At 48.1% G+C, this 21,184-nt stretch overlaps 1 protein-coding gene across 1 annotated transcript in view; it reads right to left on the reverse strand.

Moving 5' to 3' along the window:
- The window catches only part of ralgapa2 (Ral GTPase activating protein catalytic subunit alpha 2), a gene marked incomplete at its 3' end in the record, with an annotated part of 91,659 nt that overhangs the window by 23,611 nt on the left and 46,864 nt on the right, over nucleotides 1-21,184 (reverse strand). The window contains 12 exon segments of the mRNA XM_079752285.1: nucleotides 5,007-5,162; nucleotides 5,624-5,747; nucleotides 6,790-6,861; nucleotides 7,544-8,375; nucleotides 10,188-10,371; nucleotides 13,426-13,563; nucleotides 14,002-14,070; nucleotides 16,337-16,447; nucleotides 18,079-18,187; nucleotides 18,300-18,358; nucleotides 18,708-18,836; nucleotides 20,245-20,373. Coding sequence (XP_079608411.1) covers nucleotides 5,007-5,162; nucleotides 5,624-5,747; nucleotides 6,790-6,861; nucleotides 7,544-8,375; nucleotides 10,188-10,371; nucleotides 13,426-13,563; nucleotides 14,002-14,070; nucleotides 16,337-16,447; nucleotides 18,079-18,187; nucleotides 18,300-18,358; nucleotides 18,708-18,836; nucleotides 20,245-20,373 — 2,112 coding nt within the window.

A 21,184-nucleotide genomic window follows, 5' to 3' on the forward strand; every position in this document is an offset into this window, starting at 1 on the left:
CAGCCAATCAACCTGGGGGTGCTAATTGTAGTTAGCGTATTAGCATTTGGATGGCATGATTCCCAGGGTTAATTAGGATGCTTGTGCTGTCGTCACTAGCTATCGTGGACAATCTATTCATGCCGCCGCCGCCGCCGCGCAAGACTTTCCTATAAAATATGACCCGAGTTAAAGGCTCTTGTCCAATTAGCCCTTTTTGACCTCGCACCCAGCGACTGGCTCTCTCTCCCGCTCTCCCTCTCTCTCTCGCACACAAAAGAGGACCAAAAGGTCTCCAGAGCACAAGTTCTTCCTTATAAAAACACAGTGGAGCCAGTTAAGCCCCAGTGCCTGAGGGTGGGGAGGGTGGTCGCCACACACACACACACACACACACACACACACACACACACACACACACACACACACACACACACACACACACACACACACACACACACACACACACACACACACACACACACACACACACACACACACCTCCTAGGGCCTGACCCCTACCCTGCAGGTCCCTCTTTAACCACATTACTGCGGCAGCTGTTGCAGGGCCCATCTCTCTGCTAAAGCCTACAATTGGATTGAGGAATGCATGTTTTTTTTTTTGTTCTTCTCCATTTCTCTATTCTTTCTGCTTTTGCTTGCCCCCCCCCCCCATCTTTTTTTCCTTTTTTTATTTGCACTCTCAGTCCAAGTAGATGAAAGCTCCCAGCCCAGCTACTGGTTTCCAGTGGCCTGGTGTGTAGCTGCTGCACCCACAGCTGTATTTGAATACTGACAGGAAAACTTCCTGCCTTGACACAAGATTAAGCCTCTTTTTCATCCCTATTCCAACCTCCAACGTCCCAGCCCCCCCCCTGCTTTCCCTCTGTCTACCCCACCTCTCACCCCCCTACTATCAGGGTCTTAAGCCCGCGTGCATGCATGGCGCCCGCCTGCCAATTTGCTTTCGGGGCCCGCGGCGAGTGCTGGGATCTGTGCAAAGAAGGCAGGAGCAATTATAGCGGCTCCTGGTCAAATGAGTGGAGGCGGGCCGGCGGCACACTTCAGCCGGGCCCGCCAGCGCCTCCCTCCGGCCGCTCCCCGTCGAACCCCCCCTCGGCTAACTAATTTCCGCGGGTGACGAGCACAGTTCCAGTATGGGGTCTTCGGAAGGAGCTGGTGGGTGGGGGGGGGGGGGAGGGCGGATCACGGGGGATGGAGGGGGGGATGGGGGGAGGATGTGTCGTCTTGTCTGCGGGTGTCAGATTGGGATGGGGGGGGCTATATGAGGGCGAGGTTGATGAATTTCCTTGCGCGACAGGGTGCCGTATGAGAAGATTGGAGGCACGGGCAGGGGCCTCGCGGCTCATTTCTCCGTGCTAACTGCCTCCGGTGCGGCGTGACTCAGAAGCCCAGCGCAACGCCCAATCGATCGCCCCCCGCCGCGCCGCCAGGAATCGGATAAAAGGTTCCTGCCGGTATCCGGGGCCGGCGCCCGCCCTTGCAGGGGGAGCTAATGTCTGAATCCGGGCCCTGGTCACAGCGCACGGGGGTGGGGGGCCAGCGGCTAGCGGAATCACAGTCATTACCGCAGCGGCACATGGCCTCTCTTCACTCACGCGCAAGCTACCTTTTCCACTCCTCATGCCTGCGCCGGCCAGGGCTACTAATCAACGCCCGCACTCTGGAGTCACACCTCCCGAACACAGTTTAAAACAGAGCACAGGGCTGCGGCAACACGCTGCCCAGCCGAGGCAGGGCTGAGCAGCCATTTCTTTGCATTCGACCACTTCCCCCCCGCTCCCTGACACACCCCCTGGCCCCCAACCGCAGCCGGAGGAAAGCGCTTAATTTAGATAACACACAGCGAGCACCACAGCAATGCTGGCAATTTCAGTGGCATCATTCTGATAGTCTAGAGTATCCATTTAGCATCCAGGTGCAAATAAAAATGGGATAATAACAATATAATACTATATACAGCTGCAGATATGAAAAAAAAAACGCCTAACCCCAAAGTAATTCTAACAAAAGGTTTCTCAGGTGTTCTTTGTAGTATTAGGCATCCTCAATAACATACTAAAAGTTTACCAAAGTTTGACCACTAGAAAGGTGTAATTTTGAAGATGGCGTCCAAGATGGGCAGGAAGCCCTTAAAATACACTAACTCCTTCATTATTTGACCTATCCAAGTAATCTTAGTGTCTAACCCCATGTTTTCTGGGTCTATGAATCCATTGGACTTGTCTAAATTGCACTGACATGATTACATACTTATGGAAAACATGATTTTGTGAGATTACTCTAAGGTTTTATCTATGTTTGGGGTGAACCAGAGATAGCCCGAGCACTGATCAAAGCAGATCGTACAAGATCTAGAAAGATGCACTTGCGCACAATGTTGGACTGTCTGCCAATATTTGCCGCCGCAGGGCACTACAACTACCTGAAATCTGCATATTTCTACCTCCAAGAAATGTGCCAACTCGAAACCAGACACCCTGATGTACATGACAAGTTTCCCAGGGGTTTCAATGTGATCCGCCGCAGCAACCAGTACTGGGCAGGCCTTAGCTCTGACCATCGAGCAGACATTGATGTGATCCTTAAAAAGCAGTGGAGGTTTGACCCATGGAATTGGAATGACTGAGGAAATGCGAGCATTGTGGACCATGTCTACACCCATCACATTGGAATACAACAACGCCATGCAGGAATTCAATGACCTCACCTACACGAGTAGCGAGCAGCACCGAGAATCCTCGGTGCTGAAGCAAGGATGAATAGAGATCACTCTGACTTGATTGTCTGATGCCTCATCATCCCAGCCAAAGAGTATTGGTATTATTAGTAATGGCTACTTGCCAAAACGAAAAAATAACTTCACACTGTGTGTCTTTTTCAAATGTATTTGTTATCATTCGTAGCGTTGATCAGCAGAGAACTATATAATGTATCGAACGCCTGTCATTATCGGGAAAATAAGCCCCGACAGGGCGAACAGGACACCGACGCGCAGCGGAGTTGTCTTGCTTCGCCCTGAAGGGGCTTATTTTCGATAATGACCGGCGACGTTCTATACATTATCCCGCTTATTACACGGCTACTTGCAAAAACGAAAGAAAATAACTTCACATGCTGTGTCTTTTTACAAGTTATTTGTTACCAGCATTCGTAGTGTTGATCAGCAGAGAAATAGTCCGCCAAAGACATTGACGTCGCTTAGCAACCGAAGACGCTGGGGTTGACAAGTTACCAGACTACTTGCGGAGTGATACCAAAGACGTCATTAGAGGCAAAAAGTCCTTTGTTTTCCTTGACAGCGGTCAATTATACTTAGCAACGGTAGATTATCAAATATAATTCACCGCCGGAAGTTGTAAAGAGCCCATGCATTTGAACGGAGCGTTCCACGGCATTGAGAAGACCCGTGTAATAATCCATAATAATTAAACTCGATTCTTTTTTTTTGCAAGTGGTGTGTACAAAATGAATCTTGACGAAAACTGGTGGGGACGCGTCCCCAGTGGAATCTACGCCTATGGATGTAAACAAGTCCTGGGTAGTGACTAGTGTTCCCAATTGCTGTTTGTTCATACCTTCACAGGATGTGATACAACTTAAAATGCGCTGATACAACAACGCATTTTTAGTGTTGGCAAACTGACAGCATTCCAAAAACTTGTGTGTTTGTGCTCCCACATCAAGCAAGGAATGTCATAGAGGACCATGGGACCAAGGCAATGGCAGTTTTGTTTGGCAGAAAGAGTACAGATTCTCTTGCCTCTTTGCGCTACAACCTTTTTAGCAAGAAAATCGTTACCGCCAAGTCATTTGTTACCCCAGAACGTCCTCCAACTCCAACTGAGTCCTCAACCAAATATCACTGCCAAAGAGTGTACTTCCAGATCATGGTGTGGATTGGAAAAGAGGGTGACATGAACACAGTCAATTGTGGAACGAAACTGGTGGAGAACCAGTTTCTACCAGTTATGACCAATAAGACTGCTGCCCCAGAAGGCCTCCTGAAGGTGATCCACTGTAATTGCACAACTGCCTGCCGAACACAACGGTGCAGTTGCAGGGCATATGGACTACCATGTATGCCTGCTTGTGGATCATGTCAAGTTGGGAATTGTGAGAATCACAATCTCTATCGGAGGAAGAGAGTGACGACTAATGGTCTATCTAGTGAAGGTCACAGTGCAAAAGAATATAAAAAAATAACCATAATAAGAGGAAACAACTGAAGAAAATAAAAAAAAGATATGTATAAATAAGAAAAGTATTAAAAAAAATCTAAAAAACAAAACGCATACATTTTTTTAATAAAAATAAAACAAAAAAAATGAAAGGGGCTAGCGGTACTGAACCTTCACGTGACAGCCCTGTTTTGAATAATTTTACAGTACCATACAGTTCTAATGAATTTATTCTTTATAGGAATCAAAAGAATGGTTATGAAACACAGAAACCACCACCACAAGGCAAAACGATATGAGAAAGGAGAAATATGCAATTACTTCAGGGAAATTGTACTTATTTTTCACATTGAATACACTTGTAACCAATTGTTTTAATATAAAATTAAATGCAAATATGCAAATTAGAATATTACATGGCCAAAACATGTATCAGGCACCAGCTTTCCTGATCTAGGAGGAATACAAAGGACTAATTTTTGGGACCTGACGGCGGCCATTTTGTAAATGGGGCCTTTCTTGGTATCAAACTTTGGTCAACTTTTAGTATGTTTATAAGTACATCTGATACTACTATAATCCACTGAGAAACCTTTTGTTGGAATTTGTTTGGGGTCAAGTCATATTTGCAGCTGACCACTACTATAAGAAATGAAGAATTGTCTTGGTTTTCAATGATTGAAACTTATAGCGTATAATGTGATGGTAATTAAGGCGGGATAACGACCAGGATGGCTCAAAACACACGATAAATACATCTAAACAAACAAATAAATAGTGGTTATTTCGGTTGTCGGTGGTGGTGCCGCGGCAGCAGGGCCATACCTTCTTGGTGAGACAGTCCTCCGAGTTGGAGGGCATGCGAGTGGACACGTGGAAGATGGCTTCCACGTTGGAGGTAGCGTAGTAGGGTGCTGTGAGGCCGGTGCTGCCGTTCCTCTGGAGACCGCCCATGAACCCGCAGTGGGTGGCCAGGTCCACCTGGAGACACACGCACAGATGAGGTCAACGTGTGTGGATAGGAGGCTTGGCTGGTTGTGTGTGTGTGTGTGTGTGTGTGTGTGTGTGTGTGTGTGTGTGTGTGTGTGTGTGTGTGTGTTGTCTGAGTAAATTATGGATTGGTTGGGGATCGTAGGAAGAGTCAGAGATTTTAGTGACACTGAAGAAATTAAACACATTTCATGATAATATAAGAACACCCTTTTTTGTGGAAATAACCAGATATCGATAATAACATATGTGGGTTTTTTTTTTCGCAAAAGAGGAATTAATCAGGGAAACACTGACGTTCATTCTTAATTAACATTTAGGTGGAAAACGTATAAACCTTATCTGCAAATCGTAAAAAAAACAACCGTTGAGACAAGGAGACTCCACAAGAAAGCCAATCAATGTCTAGTCTTTTAACATAGTAGATAAGAATTTGTGCATATATATATTACCTCCCATCCCAGTCCGGATACAAAGTCCTCATAGCCCCGACTGCCTGCACTGTTGGACAGGATGGAGCACTTATCCTCCTGGCCTTCTCCGATGTAGAAAACAGCGATCTTGTGCGTCTCCCGACTAGAAACAAACGACAACCAGAAATGTAAAAAAAACAACTAAACGCATGATAGGAAGTCATACTCCAACACAGATGAGAACACTTAATGCTGAACTGCTCTGAACCTAAAGCCTTGCACCTTAGCTACCTTTATCCTGTTGGCTAGTCTCGGAAGGAGCTAGTGAAGTTTGTGCTTTTTTTTTACCCCCCAGAACTGATGTCCCTTTAATTAAATCAAAAAATAAATAAACACAATTTATTTATTTGAGCCCAAGCTAAATTCTCTCCCAGCAAATTCTCCGTTGCCATGACGGTGAGTGTTGCTGTTGCTAAATTGGGGGCATTTTGCATACTTGGACACAGGTTGCTATGAGCCAGTCAGGTATGACCATCTGGGAAAAGCAGGCCAAATCCTGAGAGCATTCTTTAATAAGTCCCTCTCATTAGCAGAGAGGAGTGCCCATTGATTGCACTGAGAGAGAGAGAGAGAGAGAGAGAGAGAGAGAGAGAGAGAGAGAGAGAGAGAGAGCTAAATGTAGAGACAGGAGGATCATATGAAAGAGAAAAAGAGACCAGAATATACAATGGATATTCAGTAGATGGAAGATTCAGTTAGGTGGCGGGGGGAAGGATCAGCGTTGTTCTGAGATTGGCAGGAGTGAGTGAGTGAGTGTGTGTGTATATATATATATATATACACACACACACACGCGCGTGCATGGGTGCGTGTGTGTGTGTGTGTAAGAGAGGCAGAGGGGTGTGCAGGGATCCTGAAAGAGGCAACAGTGCAGTTTAGGACACACGGCTGCTGCATGGAAACACTGAGGACTTGTACTCCAACACTCAGAGAGGCTTCAGTCCTCAATAGTGGCTGACAGTAGATAAAAGGACAACAAGGAAAACTACCACGTGTAGCAATTAAACTTATTTTATCTAGAGCTTTTAATAACAAAAATACGTTTGCATATATATTTAAAAGAAAAAGCATTACCGCAAGTCTCACATCGTATGTTAAATTAAGTACATACAAAAGAGTATCAGTGTCTATCAAATAATTCTTACCACTGCCTGGAATCCAAGTTCTTCAACTCCCTCAAGAGCTTGGAGTTTTTCTTCAGCAGATGGAAACTTTTCCTGTAAACGAGGAGAACGACAAATGGTTTAGGGCAAACACACCTTCGGTGAAACCTAACGCACCGTGACAACAACGCGCCGTGACGCAGCGGTGAGACTTTGGCGGGGCGAAAAGAGCAGAGCAGGTGCCTCCTGAGTCCCAACTCCAGGATTCTTTATGCTCTCTGAGATAAACAAAGTGCAGGCCCAGGTGCCAAGAGCAATCTCCTATTGGCCCGCTACGTGCCACACCTTGGCCATTAAGAGGTGTGAGCTTTTAATTTACGGAGCGCAGCGCTGTAAGGATGTGACACGCCGCGGTGGACCTAAGTGAAAACAGCTGGGCACTTTTCGCCCCGCCGAGAAGAGATTAACAGACTTCAGACTCTGGCGTGCTTTTAACAGCTTTTCCTTTTCTCTCCTTTCACAGGGGGCTTTAGAAACGAGTCCACAGCTGGGTCACTTTGACAATGAAGGCAGAGAGACAGAGACAGAGCGAGGGCGAACGAGAGGTAGAGATACAAAAGTAATATTAATAGACGGCATTCAGGCCAGTGTTAAAGTAATCAGTGTTTGCCGAGTTCCGCTAGCGGATAAGGAAGAAGTGTACTTTTTCGTTGTTTTTCTTCCACAGCCCTACTAAACCTCTCTCGCTTCCCACCCGCACTGCCAGACTGCGCTGAGGTGTGGGGCTGGCCGTTACCTGCGGTCCCAGGAGTTCATGCCCAGGTCGTTGAGCAGGAGCCGGCAGAAGTAGAAGGGCGCTTTGGGCTCCTGGTGGACGGGCTCCTTCTGGCCGGCGGCCCGCACGCTGACGTCGGCGTCCCACCTCCTCACCTGCTCCTGCTCTTGCGCCGTCTGCTGCAGGATGGCCTCCAGGATGGCCGCCTCCTGCTCCAGGTTCATGCCGCAGGGCGAGGGCGCCGGCTGGTTCAGCCTGGGCTGCGTGTGGGGCAGCACCTCCGGGCTGGTGTGGCCCAGCTCCTCCAGGAGCCGGTCCAGGACGTCCGCCCCCTCGTCCTCCTCCCGCTCCTCGCAGCAGCCGAACGCGGCTGAGTCCGCGATGGAACAGCGCAGGGGGTCCGGCGGGGCCTTCGTCGGCGAGGAGGGCGGCTGCCTCTTCCGCGGAGGGGAGAAGACCCCCGCGTCTGCCGGGTCTTGCCCCTCCTCCTCATCGGTGCGGTACAGCACGGCGCCGTCCCACGAGTACTTGCCCGAGATGTCGCGCACGATGACGCGCACCTGGGCGGAGGGGGGGGGCGGCCGGCCGGCCGAGGCGGGGGGCTCGGCGGGGATCTGCAGGTAGGACACCAGCGTGCTGTCGTTGAAGACGAACAGCTGCAGGTTGGGGCTCTTGAAGACCTCCGAGGAGAGCTCCGAGGACTCCACGAAGGGGTTGTCGTGGTTCTCGCTCACCATGCTGTGCAGCAGGGCGGGCCCGCCGCTCAGCGGATGGTGGCCCAGGTGGTTGACCAGGTGCGTCATCACCATGCGCGCCGTCAGCGGGATCAGCTCCATGTTGCGCCGCTTCTTCTCTGGAGAAGAAGCGCGAGGGGGAAAAAGGATTACGGCAGGGCGGGGGGGTTGAAACGTGGACCCGTCTCGTCGCGGATCCGATGCGCCGGCAAACCAGTCTCGGCTTGAGGCCCCCCTCGATGCGAGCGTTGATCCACTACCGCGTTGCGTTCTGGGTAGAAGAAGTGTGCGTGTTTGTGTATAGACACGCCGTCATCTGTGTGCGCCGCCCCAAAACCAAGTCCCATTTTATTAAATGTCTAAATCGGGGATATTTCATTACTTTTTGTCACACCACGGCACGACCAACACACCTCTAAGTAGGTAGCCTCTCGCCATGGGCGACAACTTTGAAAAGCCCATTGAGCCTCCTCACAATGGGGCTAGACCGGCCTGCTGCTAATGAGACCCACTCTTTGCAGGCCTGAATAGGACAGTACTTAGGGGGACTTGTTAATGTAAATGCACAGGTTTTACTCCCAGGAGAAAGGCATGCTGTGCTTTATACCGCGCTCGGAAGGGGAGGAGGGGGGGTAAATAAAACAAGAAGATGCGCTCTCGACTCCGCATTGTGACACCAGTATCAATACCATCATCCCCCATCAAAGTGCAGAAAGCTCTTTGGAAAGTGGCCCCAAGCTGCATTAGAGATGCAGCGCTCCCTTTGATGTGACTTGATCAATATGTGGGCGAGGCGGGGAAGGGATGCATATAACCAGGTCGGCGCACTTTGGTTTACCCTTTTGATAGCGCTGTGTTGTCTCTAGCGAGATGCCGCGAGGCTCTCAGCGCCTCGGGGGTACGAGCGAGCGAGGTGGGATTTTATTTTTCCGTCCCCACAAATGCCGAGAGTTTCCATCCTCGCAGTGTGTCACTGGTCGTGTGCACTTCCATGTTGGGCTGCATGAAAGGTTAAGGCCATGTATGGAAGCCCTGAAAGTATATATATATCTATATATAGATATATATATAGATAGGAGTGTCGGCTAGGGGTTCACCCCATATGATGACACCAGTAAGTGATTCATATGTTTCCCTGTGCTCAATTATGGGATTTCTGTATGATCTCTTGAATCTCACAGAAATCCTAATGGCTCTGAAGGAGACCCACTTCAGCCACGTAAGGAATTGTGCTGTTTCACCGTGGTGAATTCCTCAATGACTTAATTGAAAAGAAAGTCTGAATTAATTTTTTCCGGTTTGCCAATTCATCATGGAGGCATTCTTTTTCATATTGCCTTTCAGGGCCTCCCTAGACATGTGTGACGGGCAAAGGAAATACATTGGCTAATGGAATCGCAAGGTCAGAAAAAAAAATATCACATTATTAATATATATATATATATATATATATATATATATATATATATATATATATATTTAAAAGAAAAATCTATAATGGGTCCTCTCTCCAGGGCTGAGTATTAGCTGGGCCCCTGATGGTCGGGTTCCTTTTCAGACTTTTAATAAGATAGACATTTAATGGGGAGCCTCCAAATGGACGGGCCACTTAGAGGTTACATCTCCCTCTATTATCTTTTGGAGATTTTTTCAGATAGATTTACCTCTGGGGCCTGTGACCAGTGTGCCACCCGACCAGGAGATAAACCCACCCACCCATAGGCATGTGATGCTCGAAGCGTGCCGCTCCGTTTGAACTGTGCTCGGCTGGGAGGAGGGGCCAAAGCGACATGTGGGGACACAGGGACGCACGTGGGAGAACACGGTACTCGAGCCACCATGGTGCCCCACTCCAGCCTGGGTCAACCTCGGCGGCGAGGGGGTACGCCAGTCGGACAGTCGCTCAGTGGACGGGCGGGTGGGCCTCTTACCCTCAGCCACGGTGAGCAGGCTGCCGAAGTCGGCGGTGTTGTTGTGGGCGTGCGGGGCCTCGGTGCTCTTCACCTGGCCCAGCACCAGGAAGGGCTCGTAGTCGGTGGAGAGGTCCGACAGGCTGAGCAGGTAGTGGCTCTGCTGCGTGTGCAGGTTGGACCCCGACACACAGCAGTGCAGCACCTGACGAGACACAATGGAGACAACGGAGCGGTTGTCGGGTGACAACGAAAAAACAAACAGAACAACAAAAGCGCCGACAGACTCGGAGCGCGCGTGGCAGACGAAGGTCGAGAGATATCCGGTATAGCGGCGGTGTCGGCGCCGGCTGACGTGGGCGCCGTGCCACGGGAACACGCCAATTAAATCCTTTCAGCGTCTTTGCGTGGCGCACACCTGTTTGCACGGTGCCGAGGGAACACTATCAACAGTCCTCCCACGCGGGCATGGCTGACACTGCACGCACGTAGGCGGGGAGGGGATATGAATGCCACTGATAAGATTGGGCCGTCTTTGACATGATGTATATCGCACCGCGGCTGACGCCATATCTCACAAGAAACAAGAAAAGAAAACAGGGAGAATATGCAGTCCATGACATCCTAAGACAGTGGGGTAGGGCGTGCGCAGGGGGAGCAGAGAGAGGTAGACAGAGAGACAGAAAGAGAGTGAGACAGAAAGAGACACACAGAGAGACCCACAGAGAGAAAGAGAGTCACACACAGACAGAGAGACACAAAGAGAAAGAGAGACAAACAGAGACAGAGGAACAGATATACACAGAGGGACAGAGAGAGAGAGGGAGAGGCTCTTTATTGCTGCTAATCCATTTCTCCTGTGATGTGCAAGCGTATCGATCTGCATAACAGATGGCGCCGTGTCCGTTGGCCGGGCCAGATAAGGCGCACTGGGCCAGTTGATTACAGCCATCGGACAGGTTTACACTGTTTGATTTAATTAAGACTTTATCGTTGTTCTTAGTTCCACCACATGCCTGCTCCGCCACACAAACAGACACACGAACAGAGTAACACAAACAGACACACACCTATATAAATTGCAATCTGTTCAGGGGCTGAGAAGTATCCGTGTGTGTGCTTACACGTGCGTGTGTGTGTGTGTGTGTGCGCGTGTGGCAAGGTGCTTAAGATGGGGTTTGCGTGAAAGCCTGCATATGCCACGGCCTCTCTCATTGAGGAGACCAACTTAGTGGAAGCCATGCAAAATAATCCCATTCAAGACAGACACGTTCATTTGGCTGACACACACACACAAACACACACACACTGACACACTGACACACAGACACACACACGACGGCTGGGCATGTGCAACAGTATTGTATTGTACGGGGCAATGCAGACAGTATGTGGATGAATTCTTCCATGGGAGCTGCCGACTGCATTTGGGGAGGGATTAGAAGGTTGATACTGAAAAGAGGCGAGCCAAACAGCTGTCGCAGCAAAGCTCCCGAAGAGCCGGCTCTGAGGAGAGCTGGAGGGAGGGTGAGAGAGGGAGAGAGAGAAAGAAAGAACGAAAGAGAGATGTAGAGATAGAGAGAGAGAGAGAGAGAGAGGCTATACCCAAGGCTGTGCTTGACAACTAAGTGGCTACACCTAACATAGCAACAGTTCCTGGAAGGTTATACACAGTGGAACAAACATGCTGTAGTTAAAGGGGGCACATGTGTAAAGATGGATGTGCTGAGGCACACACATCAAATATTAAAGAGCAAAGCAAATTAAGTCACACACACACACACACACACCCGCCAGCATGCTATTTTTCACAGGCATGCATGCGTATACACAAGCAAGCACACACACACACACACAGACACACACACACACACACACACACAAAGGGCATAGGGGATGCAGCTGGTTGCTGTGGCAGGCGAGTGGAGCAGATGGAGAAGCTTGAGTGGAACTCCAGCGAACCAATAGGGTCCAAAGCAATCTTGGCATTTTACAGCAAGCTGCCTCATGCTGTTATAGTCAGTAAACACACATAAAACACACACACACACACACACACACAAACAAAAGCTCACATAAGCACACGGTCCCACACATAGATCAACAAGCATGGATACATTCACAAAATTGTCAAGAAATTGTGGATGTTAGGAATCCCCCGCAATCTCACAAACGTGAGATGAGAAAGAGATTGCCGCTACTTTGGCCGTTGAAAAGTAAGAAATTACTTTCTATATAAAAAAAAAAAGAGAACAAAAAAAAGTGAGAAAATATATCTTGAAAGCAAAATTAACAGAAAAGCTGAAAGCACATTAGAATTAGCATTATCAATTCAAACACCCACTGGTCCCTGCCACATTCAGGCATAGCGAAGGCCATAGCCAACAGCGACTAGCGTACACATGTGGACACGGTGGATATTCCGCTGCGCGCTTTCTACTCGGATGACACTTCCACAGCTCCTCACCCCTTGCATAATATATTATTTCCAATTAAAACCAAAGGGGTCAAGTCTATTGTATGCGCCATTGGACAACTAATCACGCTAATAGTGCTTTCCTTTTTTCCTTTCCCCTCTTTCCTTTTTTCCATAGCAGCTGCAGTTGCTCCCATATTAAGACATATTCAATTCAAATCTCTGGGACAAGCATTTATAGCCTCTGCTTATCAAGTCGACAAAGGACTCTGTTTGAATAATTTGACCATTTCTTATCGGGGGGGGTGACATCCCCAACAAAGGTCCGCCGTTGACCGCATCTGCCCGGGCAGGCGCCGGCGCATAATGGCTCATTCATCTCCAGAGCGGTCCTCCTCGCGGCCGGGGCCGTAAAGCAAGACGTTAAAAGGAAGTGACAGCGCAAACGCCAGGGGAAAGCGGGAGGGATTCAATAAGCAAACGCACACAACAACACGCCGCAACACAACAAGCTAATAAACATCAGCGGTAGATGTGTGGCGGCGGCGGCGTCTTCTAAAGGGAATGCAGGACACGGAGCTAGCCCGGGCCGCTAGCGACAGGCTAGTGTTTGCCTTTGGGATGAACCATGGCTGGGGGGGGGGGCTGGAGCATGACACTAAACTGTGATGTATTCATTGGGGTCACCACATCTGTGGGGTTGGGCGGGGGACCAATTTTTCTGACAAGCTCTTATGGGCTTCTTTTTTTTTGGGGGGGGGGGAGACGTTGGTGTTGGGGTCAAAGTTGAGGCGGTGGTTCAACGTCGGCAGCCCGAGGGGGGGACGGCCCCACCCTACCCACCCTGTAGATGTAGTCGAGCAGCGGGGCCTTGTGGGAGGCAGGGTCGTCCAGCACGGGCATGGTGATGGGCTCCAGCAGGAGGCCGAGGGGAACGGCCATGCACCAGTCCAACAGGCACAGCAGCAGGGACACCATCAGCTGGGGAGGGAGGAGGAAGGATACCCCGGTCAGGTTGTGGTGGTCGGGGCATGGGACGACGGGATACGGGGGTGGAGGGGTGATGGAGAGCAACAAACTCCCAAATAAGAAGAGGCATTTGTGCTATAAGTGGGAAAAAAAGGTATAATATACTTATTCTACATAAAAATGATGCACTTGATAGGATAAGTAAGACGTCTGGTTGAATAAACAGGAATGGAGATATACTTACTCAGTGAAAGCCAACACAGGAGAGACACACATAAAGAGACACGGGAACGAGTCACAATGAGCGCCAGTGCAAGTGAGCAAAGGCTCGCCATAAATTGAGCCACTCTGGCGGAGAAATTCCTCCGCAAATGCACCGTCGCACCTTGAAAGAGCAAGGTCCCTTAGATCTCAGCCATTTCACGCTCCCTTCCAGTCCCCACAATGTACCTTTTTGTCCGCCTCCACCGCAGAGTGCTCCGCGCTCGGCAACAGAAAGGCTATTGTGGCCACAAAGATCTGGGTGCAGGGGGGGGGGGGGAACAAAAAGCGAGAGGGAGAAAGATACGCACATGATCACACACTGGGATTCTTGATGTGAAGCAGCGCTACCTGTGTGTGTGTGAGCCTGTGTGTTTTTTAGGGTGGCTACATTGAAATGGAAAAGAAGCGGATGACATGCTTGCACAGTTGAATACGTGGAGTATTTTGGAGAATTTGTATTATTAAAGGCCATCCATTTGATATTTTTGTATCAAGTGTGACGGTGCTATTTACAAAGGTATACTGTTGGTATGCAAGTGTGGATATGTTGGTTGGATAAAGCAGTGTTTGTGTGTGACTATGTGCACACACATACCCAATGCATAAACTAACACAAACACACACACACACACACACACACCATGGGCGGGATATTGTTTAAAAGTAAGGAGTTGTGGATGTTCATGCAGCCTCTCCGTGGACTAAGAACAATGTTTTGAGATCATTACGTTTGTTGATGCCGCGTGTTGCTGCCATTTTGTTCTCTCAACTGCTACGACCGGCACTTTAGGCTGGAACAGCCTCCCATTAGCCTATGATTGTTGATGCCATCGCTGGACTTAAGGGTGGCTGAGGCTGGGATGGTCGGACTGCCTTTTAGACTGCTTGTTAGTCCAATTTAGTTCCTTAAAAGCGTTGCAGGGAATTTCAGCTCTTGTCTGTGTTGTTATTGCCGAGATAAACGTTGCATTTCCAAAAAGATCACCAAAACTTTGTTAACCAGGGAACTCTGAGAGACCAGGAGAACTAAGTGTGATTCTTCTTGTATTTACAGGAAATGTTGATTATTAGGCGAGTGCTGCATGCAGCGCTCAACTATTGTCCTTCATAAGTGTTATTCTTTCTTTCTTTCTTTCTTATTCTCTACAAACTTTGGGACCTATCTCCTTCCTCAATTTTTCACCTAGAGACTCGATTCAAATTTTAAAATATTCAGAATAGCTTAGAATCGCACGCTTCTTTTCCGATTTTTAAAATATTTTATACTTTTTAAAGATATTTTACTTTTAAAATACTATCTTTTTTTTAACATGGGAGTCAATGTATATTGGGCTACTTTTGGAGGACGTTCAGGCAGTGTTGCCAGTTTGGGCGGTTTTTCCCACACTATTGAGCTACTTTTAATTACGCACTGGCTCGCTATTCTCTTAAAGACACACACGCACACACACACACACACACACACACACACACACACACACACAGTTGTGCAGGGCAATACATTTGACCTTTCAGATTCTTCAGTTCAATTCATTTTACATTTCTGCATTTTTAGAAATGCTTTGCACTTTTCATTTCATTCTGTCACTTTATTTGTTTCCAAGCATTTACATTTCTTAAATGGTGTGCATGTTTACATTGTTTACTCCATTTAGACTTTTGATCAAATCTCTTCACTTGTTTTAAGCCATTTAACGTTTCTTTATGTCTTAATCTGTGACGTTATTAAAAAATATTGTCAACCTCACTTTGTACTACAGCACTTACCACATTTTCTGCAGGAAATACATTTTCTAGTTATATTTTGTATTTTATGTTCATAATTGGACCTCTGAGGGCCGGGGCTGGCTGGCTATCCATCCTTCTTAGCTGCTGTTTTTTTATGAATGGCTCCAAAGAAGGAACAGCGGAGCATAAATTCGTTTTAGGGAAGGGAGGATGGTCAGCAAGGTACATAATGGAGTCGTCATTTATGCATCTGGAATAATGAAGATAGTTAGAAAGTCAATTCTATTCTGTTTTCCTATTTCCAGCAGGTGTGTCCGGGGGAGAGTGTAACACTCACTGATGAAATGGCAATGTAGCCAATGTCTTTTTATATCATCCTGTCAAATAAATATGTTTGTACAAATTTGTTGCACCAACATCTAAGACGGGAGTCAAAGATCTCGTTCCACTGAACACAAAGCGAGAAACCAAGGGATTGTCTCTTTAATACAGAGTCTTTTGTGAAAACTACAAAAAATGTGAAGAGACAAAAGCATCAAATCCAAAAGGCAGGTTTCTACCGTTCAGCATGTTGAATTTCTGAAGCTAGACTCAGGTGTGCTGCCCAAATTCTTGATAAAATTGAAAACATGTGGACCCATTACTATGAAGAACCTCTAAAAGTTTCAATGGCTCGGGAGAAATTTCTCATCTTCCTTACAATGTGCCCATTATAGGCTGATTGGAATTCAAGTGCGTGTGTGCGTGCGGGTGCACGTGCGTGTGTGCGCGTGTGTGCGTGTGCGTGTCCTACCTCAATGATCTTTTTTGGAAGAGTGGGCTCCAGCCTCTGGAGGTGTTTCCAGTGGGAAATCAGGAGTTGAAACACGTCACACGCAACCTGGGCCACCGCCTTGTTCCCAAACTGTGTACACAGAGACGAGGGGGGGATGGACACAACACCAGGCAGTCAACTCACTAGAAGTCTTATGCATGTACTTACTATACACGACGCGTCAATATCAACAGCCTGCTAAATAATCTACTTCAGATGGCCATACAGAATATTAATACATTCTCTACGGCCATCTGAAATAGAATATTTTCCACCACTTTTATTTAGTGTGCATCTAGCGTTTTGTACAGTTTGCTTATGTTTTGCCCCCGAAATAATTGCCGTTCCCAGTAGAAAATTGGAAATGATAAAATAATAAAATCCAGGTCAATGTAGTAGGGCTGCAGTTCATAACAAAAAAAACATGTATTTAACATTACCCCCACTTGTGGTCCTATTGTATGTCGCTGTGTCACGAAGGAAAAAGGGACAAATAAAAAATAAATTACAGGGCGTCACAGCAGGCGCCACAATGAAAGGGAAAGTTTCCCAACATATTGCCTACAACAAAAGTTCCGCGAACCCCTTTCTCCCGGATTGCGTTGCCTCTCACTGTGCAGATAATCAGCATAATTTCTGTACCACTTCAGACACGGCCTCATTCCCACTGGACTGATTTGCGGGGGGACTTCAGTTGTTGACAATTTTCCGTCAAATGTGGATTTCTTCAGTGATTTAAAAGGAGAAAAAAAAAATCTTTTGCGGAGAAATAGAATTTCCCATTTCTTCCAATTGAATGCCTCTCAACATGTAACAAGGACAGACAATGCGGGGAGTGCAGAAATGGCCAAACACAAAAAAGGGGCCCTGAGAGTTCAGCACCTGCTTTTCGAAAAGAGAGACTCGCGGCGGTGCTCTCCCCTTGTAGCCCGCCCCCCCCACCCCTCCCGAACCCCCACCCCGTCTCCTCTCCCCCCACCCTCCTCACCCCAAACCCCTCTATTTTGGGGCTGGCTGAGTCTGTGTGTCAAGTTGTGCAGGGGAGTGATTACTGCTCCATTAGATGGGGGGGATTTGGGATTGGTGGCTTGGTTCGATTGGGAGGAGGGGCGTTGGGTGTGTGTGTGTGTGTGTGTGTGTGTGTGTGTGTGTGTGTGTGTGTGTGTGTGTGAGGGGGGGGGGGGGGGGGGGGGGGATGGACAGGAAACCAGGAGATGCTGGTGCTGCCACTGCTTAAAATGGTCCGTACGGGCCGAGAGAGTGAGTGGCTGTGGAAATTACAGCACCAACCCAAAACCTCTCTCGCAAAAAAAATACTAAAACACACAGCAGCTTCCTCCAGTTCTCTGCATCCCTTCACTCGTGAAGGGGGGAGAAAAATAGTCCCAAAAAGAAAAAGAGAAACAACCACCCCTTCTTGTTCCATGATCACCCCTCATCACACTCTACCTCAGGCTGCCCTCACAGGCGCTGAAATTGGGCTTCCTGTTTTGTGTCATTTTGTCTCGCCGGCTTTATACGTTGTTGTCATGTACTCTGATTGCTTTGACGGCTTTATGTCATCTTGAGGTTTCAGATCATGGGACTTGCATGTGATTAATAACAACAGCGAGGAGGAAGGAGAAACACAACTTCAATAAAGAATAAACTGTAGTCATTTACATACAACAAACTACAATGCAATCTCAACAAGTGGGGGAAGGTGGGGGGGGGGAGCTGACCTTCAGTGTCACCCCCAACACGTTGATGGCGTCCTTCACGTGATGGTGGATGTTCTTCTGCATCAGCTCCTCACACACCCACAGGCCCAGGCTGCACACCGCTATGCACCTGGTGGGGGATTGGGAGGGACGGAGGACGCCACAGGTCAGGACACCTGACAGAACGAGCAGACCATAGCCCTCCGATGGAGAGCGGGGGGAGGGGACGCAGCGCCTCGTACCTGGCTCCTTCCGAGGGCTCGGTGCGGGCCTCCTTCAGCAGGATGTTCACCAGGTAGTCCTGGAGAGAGAGAGAGAGCGGCGCACGCGTTTAATCAACTTCCCCTTCGTGCACAATCCTGTAATATCCTGATCGAGGGCAGAAACGGCCAGCTGGTAGTATTTGGAGTAAATTGTTTGGCCCATTGAACATCATGTATTTTAGAATATTAATTATACCTCCGTTTTGTTTTCCCCCCCTTTAATTCACCATCCTTTTTTTTTTTAACTGCACTAATGGATATTGAATCGTGTCCACCGTCAACTAGAATTTGGTTTGTTTGAAACAACAGCAACCACATAGGAGCCAGGCCGCGTACGGTGTGTCTGGCCAGCGTGAGGCGGCGAAACGTGTTGGGGACGCGTGTCACCTTGATGTCCTCGTGGCCCACGGCGACGTGGTCGGCGCCGGGGGTGGTCTGCAGCAGTGGAATCCCCCGGTAGAGGTTGGGGAAGCAGACCAGAGAGCCCAGCAGCATCTGAGCCTCGGCTCTGGGAGCCTGGCAGGCGAGCGCGGAAAACAACAACAACATTATCATTAACGCACTAATGCTGCCCTAAACTAACAGCAGCCTGGTTCCAGGAACACGCAGCATAAATAACATGAGCTCACTGGGCACGGGGAGGGGGGGGGGGGGGGGGAATTATCCATCCGTAGGGAACATGGATGGGTTTATTTTGTTACGTATTTATTTGTTTACTTGTAATCCTCTAATAAAATATGTTGGATGTTAAAGTGGAATGATGGGACTCCTGAGTGTTGTTTTGAATGGATCTCTATGAACATGTACGGTGGGACTCTGTTGCTAGTTAGTGCTGCAGCAGACGATGGATTGATCAACTCACCAAATACCCCCTCAGCTCTATGGAAAATACCAAAAGGTTCTGCATCTTTACCCTTGCCGAAGGTTAGGCAGGGCTAATGTGTGTACATTTGCAAAGCATAGAGCATTAGTAACAGGGAAGTGGTCAGCAGGAGCAAGGCGCTATAGAGCACACCATAGATGAGCCATGATCCTTTCTCAACGCCCCACATGTGGAGATGCAATACATACATGGAACATGTTACATTGAACACGTCTTTCATTCTTGTGAATATTAACTCAGTGAACGGTAGGACCTAAGAGTCCACAGTGGAGAGTGAGAAAGCAAACCTCAAGTGAGTTAGTAGCCCTTAGGTGAGAGTCAGTATACCTCAGGTAAGAGTTAGCATACCTCATGGGAGTCAGTATATCTCAGATGAGATTCAGTATATCTCAGGTGAGATTCAGTATATCTCAGGTGAGATTCACTATATCCCAGGTGAGTGTCAGTATATCTCAGGTGATATCTCAGGTGAGATTCAGTATACCTCAGGTGAGAATCAGTATATCCCAGGTGAGTGTCAGTATATCCCAGGTGAGTCATGACATCCCAGTTGCGTCAGTATACCTCAAATGAGTCAGTATACCTCAACTGAGCATCAGTATATCCCAGGTGAGAGTCAGTATATCCCAGGTGAGTGTCAGTATATCCCAGGTGAGAATCAGTATATCCCAGGTGAGTGTCAGTATATCCCAGGTGAGTGTCAGTATATCCCAGGTGAGAATCAGTATATCCCAGGTGAGTGTCAGTATATCCCAGGTGAGAGTCAGTATATCCCAGGTGAGAATCAGTATATCCCAGGTGAGTGTCAGTATATCCCAGGTGAGAGTCAGTATATCCCAGGTGAGAATCAGTATATCCCAGGTGAGTGTCAGTATATCCCAGGTGAGTGTCAGTATATCCCAGGTGAGAGTCAGTATATCCCAGGTGAGTGTCAGTATATCCCAGGTGAGAGTCAGTATATCCCAGGTGAGTGTCAGTATATCCCAGGAGAGTGTCATGATATCCCAGGTGAGTCATGATATCCCAGTTGCGTCAGCATACCTCTGGTGAGTCAGTGTTCAGGACTCTTGCGGCTGCTGTGATAAAGTCTCCCACCAACATGGAAAAGCCGGGAAGGCCCAGGAAGAAGAACCGCGGGGAGCAGGAACGGATCATGGTGTTGAGGATGTCCTGCAGGTCAAAATCACACACTCATTTTACACATACACATACATACAAATAAGCTCTGTAAGAAAAACATTGGATCCTAACAGAAGGTGATTCTCTTGAGTAATAACAGGACTCCATGGTCTTGTTTTATGCGGTACAACATGAGACTAGGACTACCACTTTAGGTTTCCAGTTAACACAATGAGCACAGTGAGTTATATACTGCCATCGGAAAAAAGGCAGCAAAGCCATCAACATCATTGCACCCCCCCCCCCACAGAATGAAATACATCCTATTTTTAACGTGCTCGCAGAGTAAAGGCATTTAACAGTCCACTTTTCCCTGAAAGAAAGGGGAGAGCCGTCAGAATGAGAGTGACAAAGGGAGAGCGAGAGAGATGCAGCAGAGGTATTGTTCACTACAAAGGATGGGTTCAAAGAAGACCGACTTTTTGAGTCACACACACACACACACGCACACACAAACACACACACACACACCTGTAATTAAAGCCAGGTAGAGGGCATTGTCCTGTTGAGATACAGACGGCTTTAGTGGCAGATGGGTTCTTTTTCTCCCCCACTTCTGACATATGCTGTACTGCAGCGGTATCGCGCTGTACAAACACTGCCTCACTTCCACTCCCCCCCCCCCCCCATACACACACACACACACACACACACACACACACACACACACACACACACACACACACACACACAGCGAGCGTTTTCACCGCTGACTCTGCGTTGCATTTTTCCCCTTTTAGAAAAAACATTAAAAAAGCGGAACAACAAACCAAGAAAATTAAACGTGTGTTTGATCTGGGAG

The sequence above is a fragment of the Pollachius pollachius genome, assembly GCF_949987615.1.
Source record: "Pollachius pollachius genome assembly, chromosome: 15".
NCBI classification, from domain to species: Eukaryota; Metazoa; Chordata; class Actinopteri; order Gadiformes; family Gadidae; genus Pollachius; species Pollachius pollachius.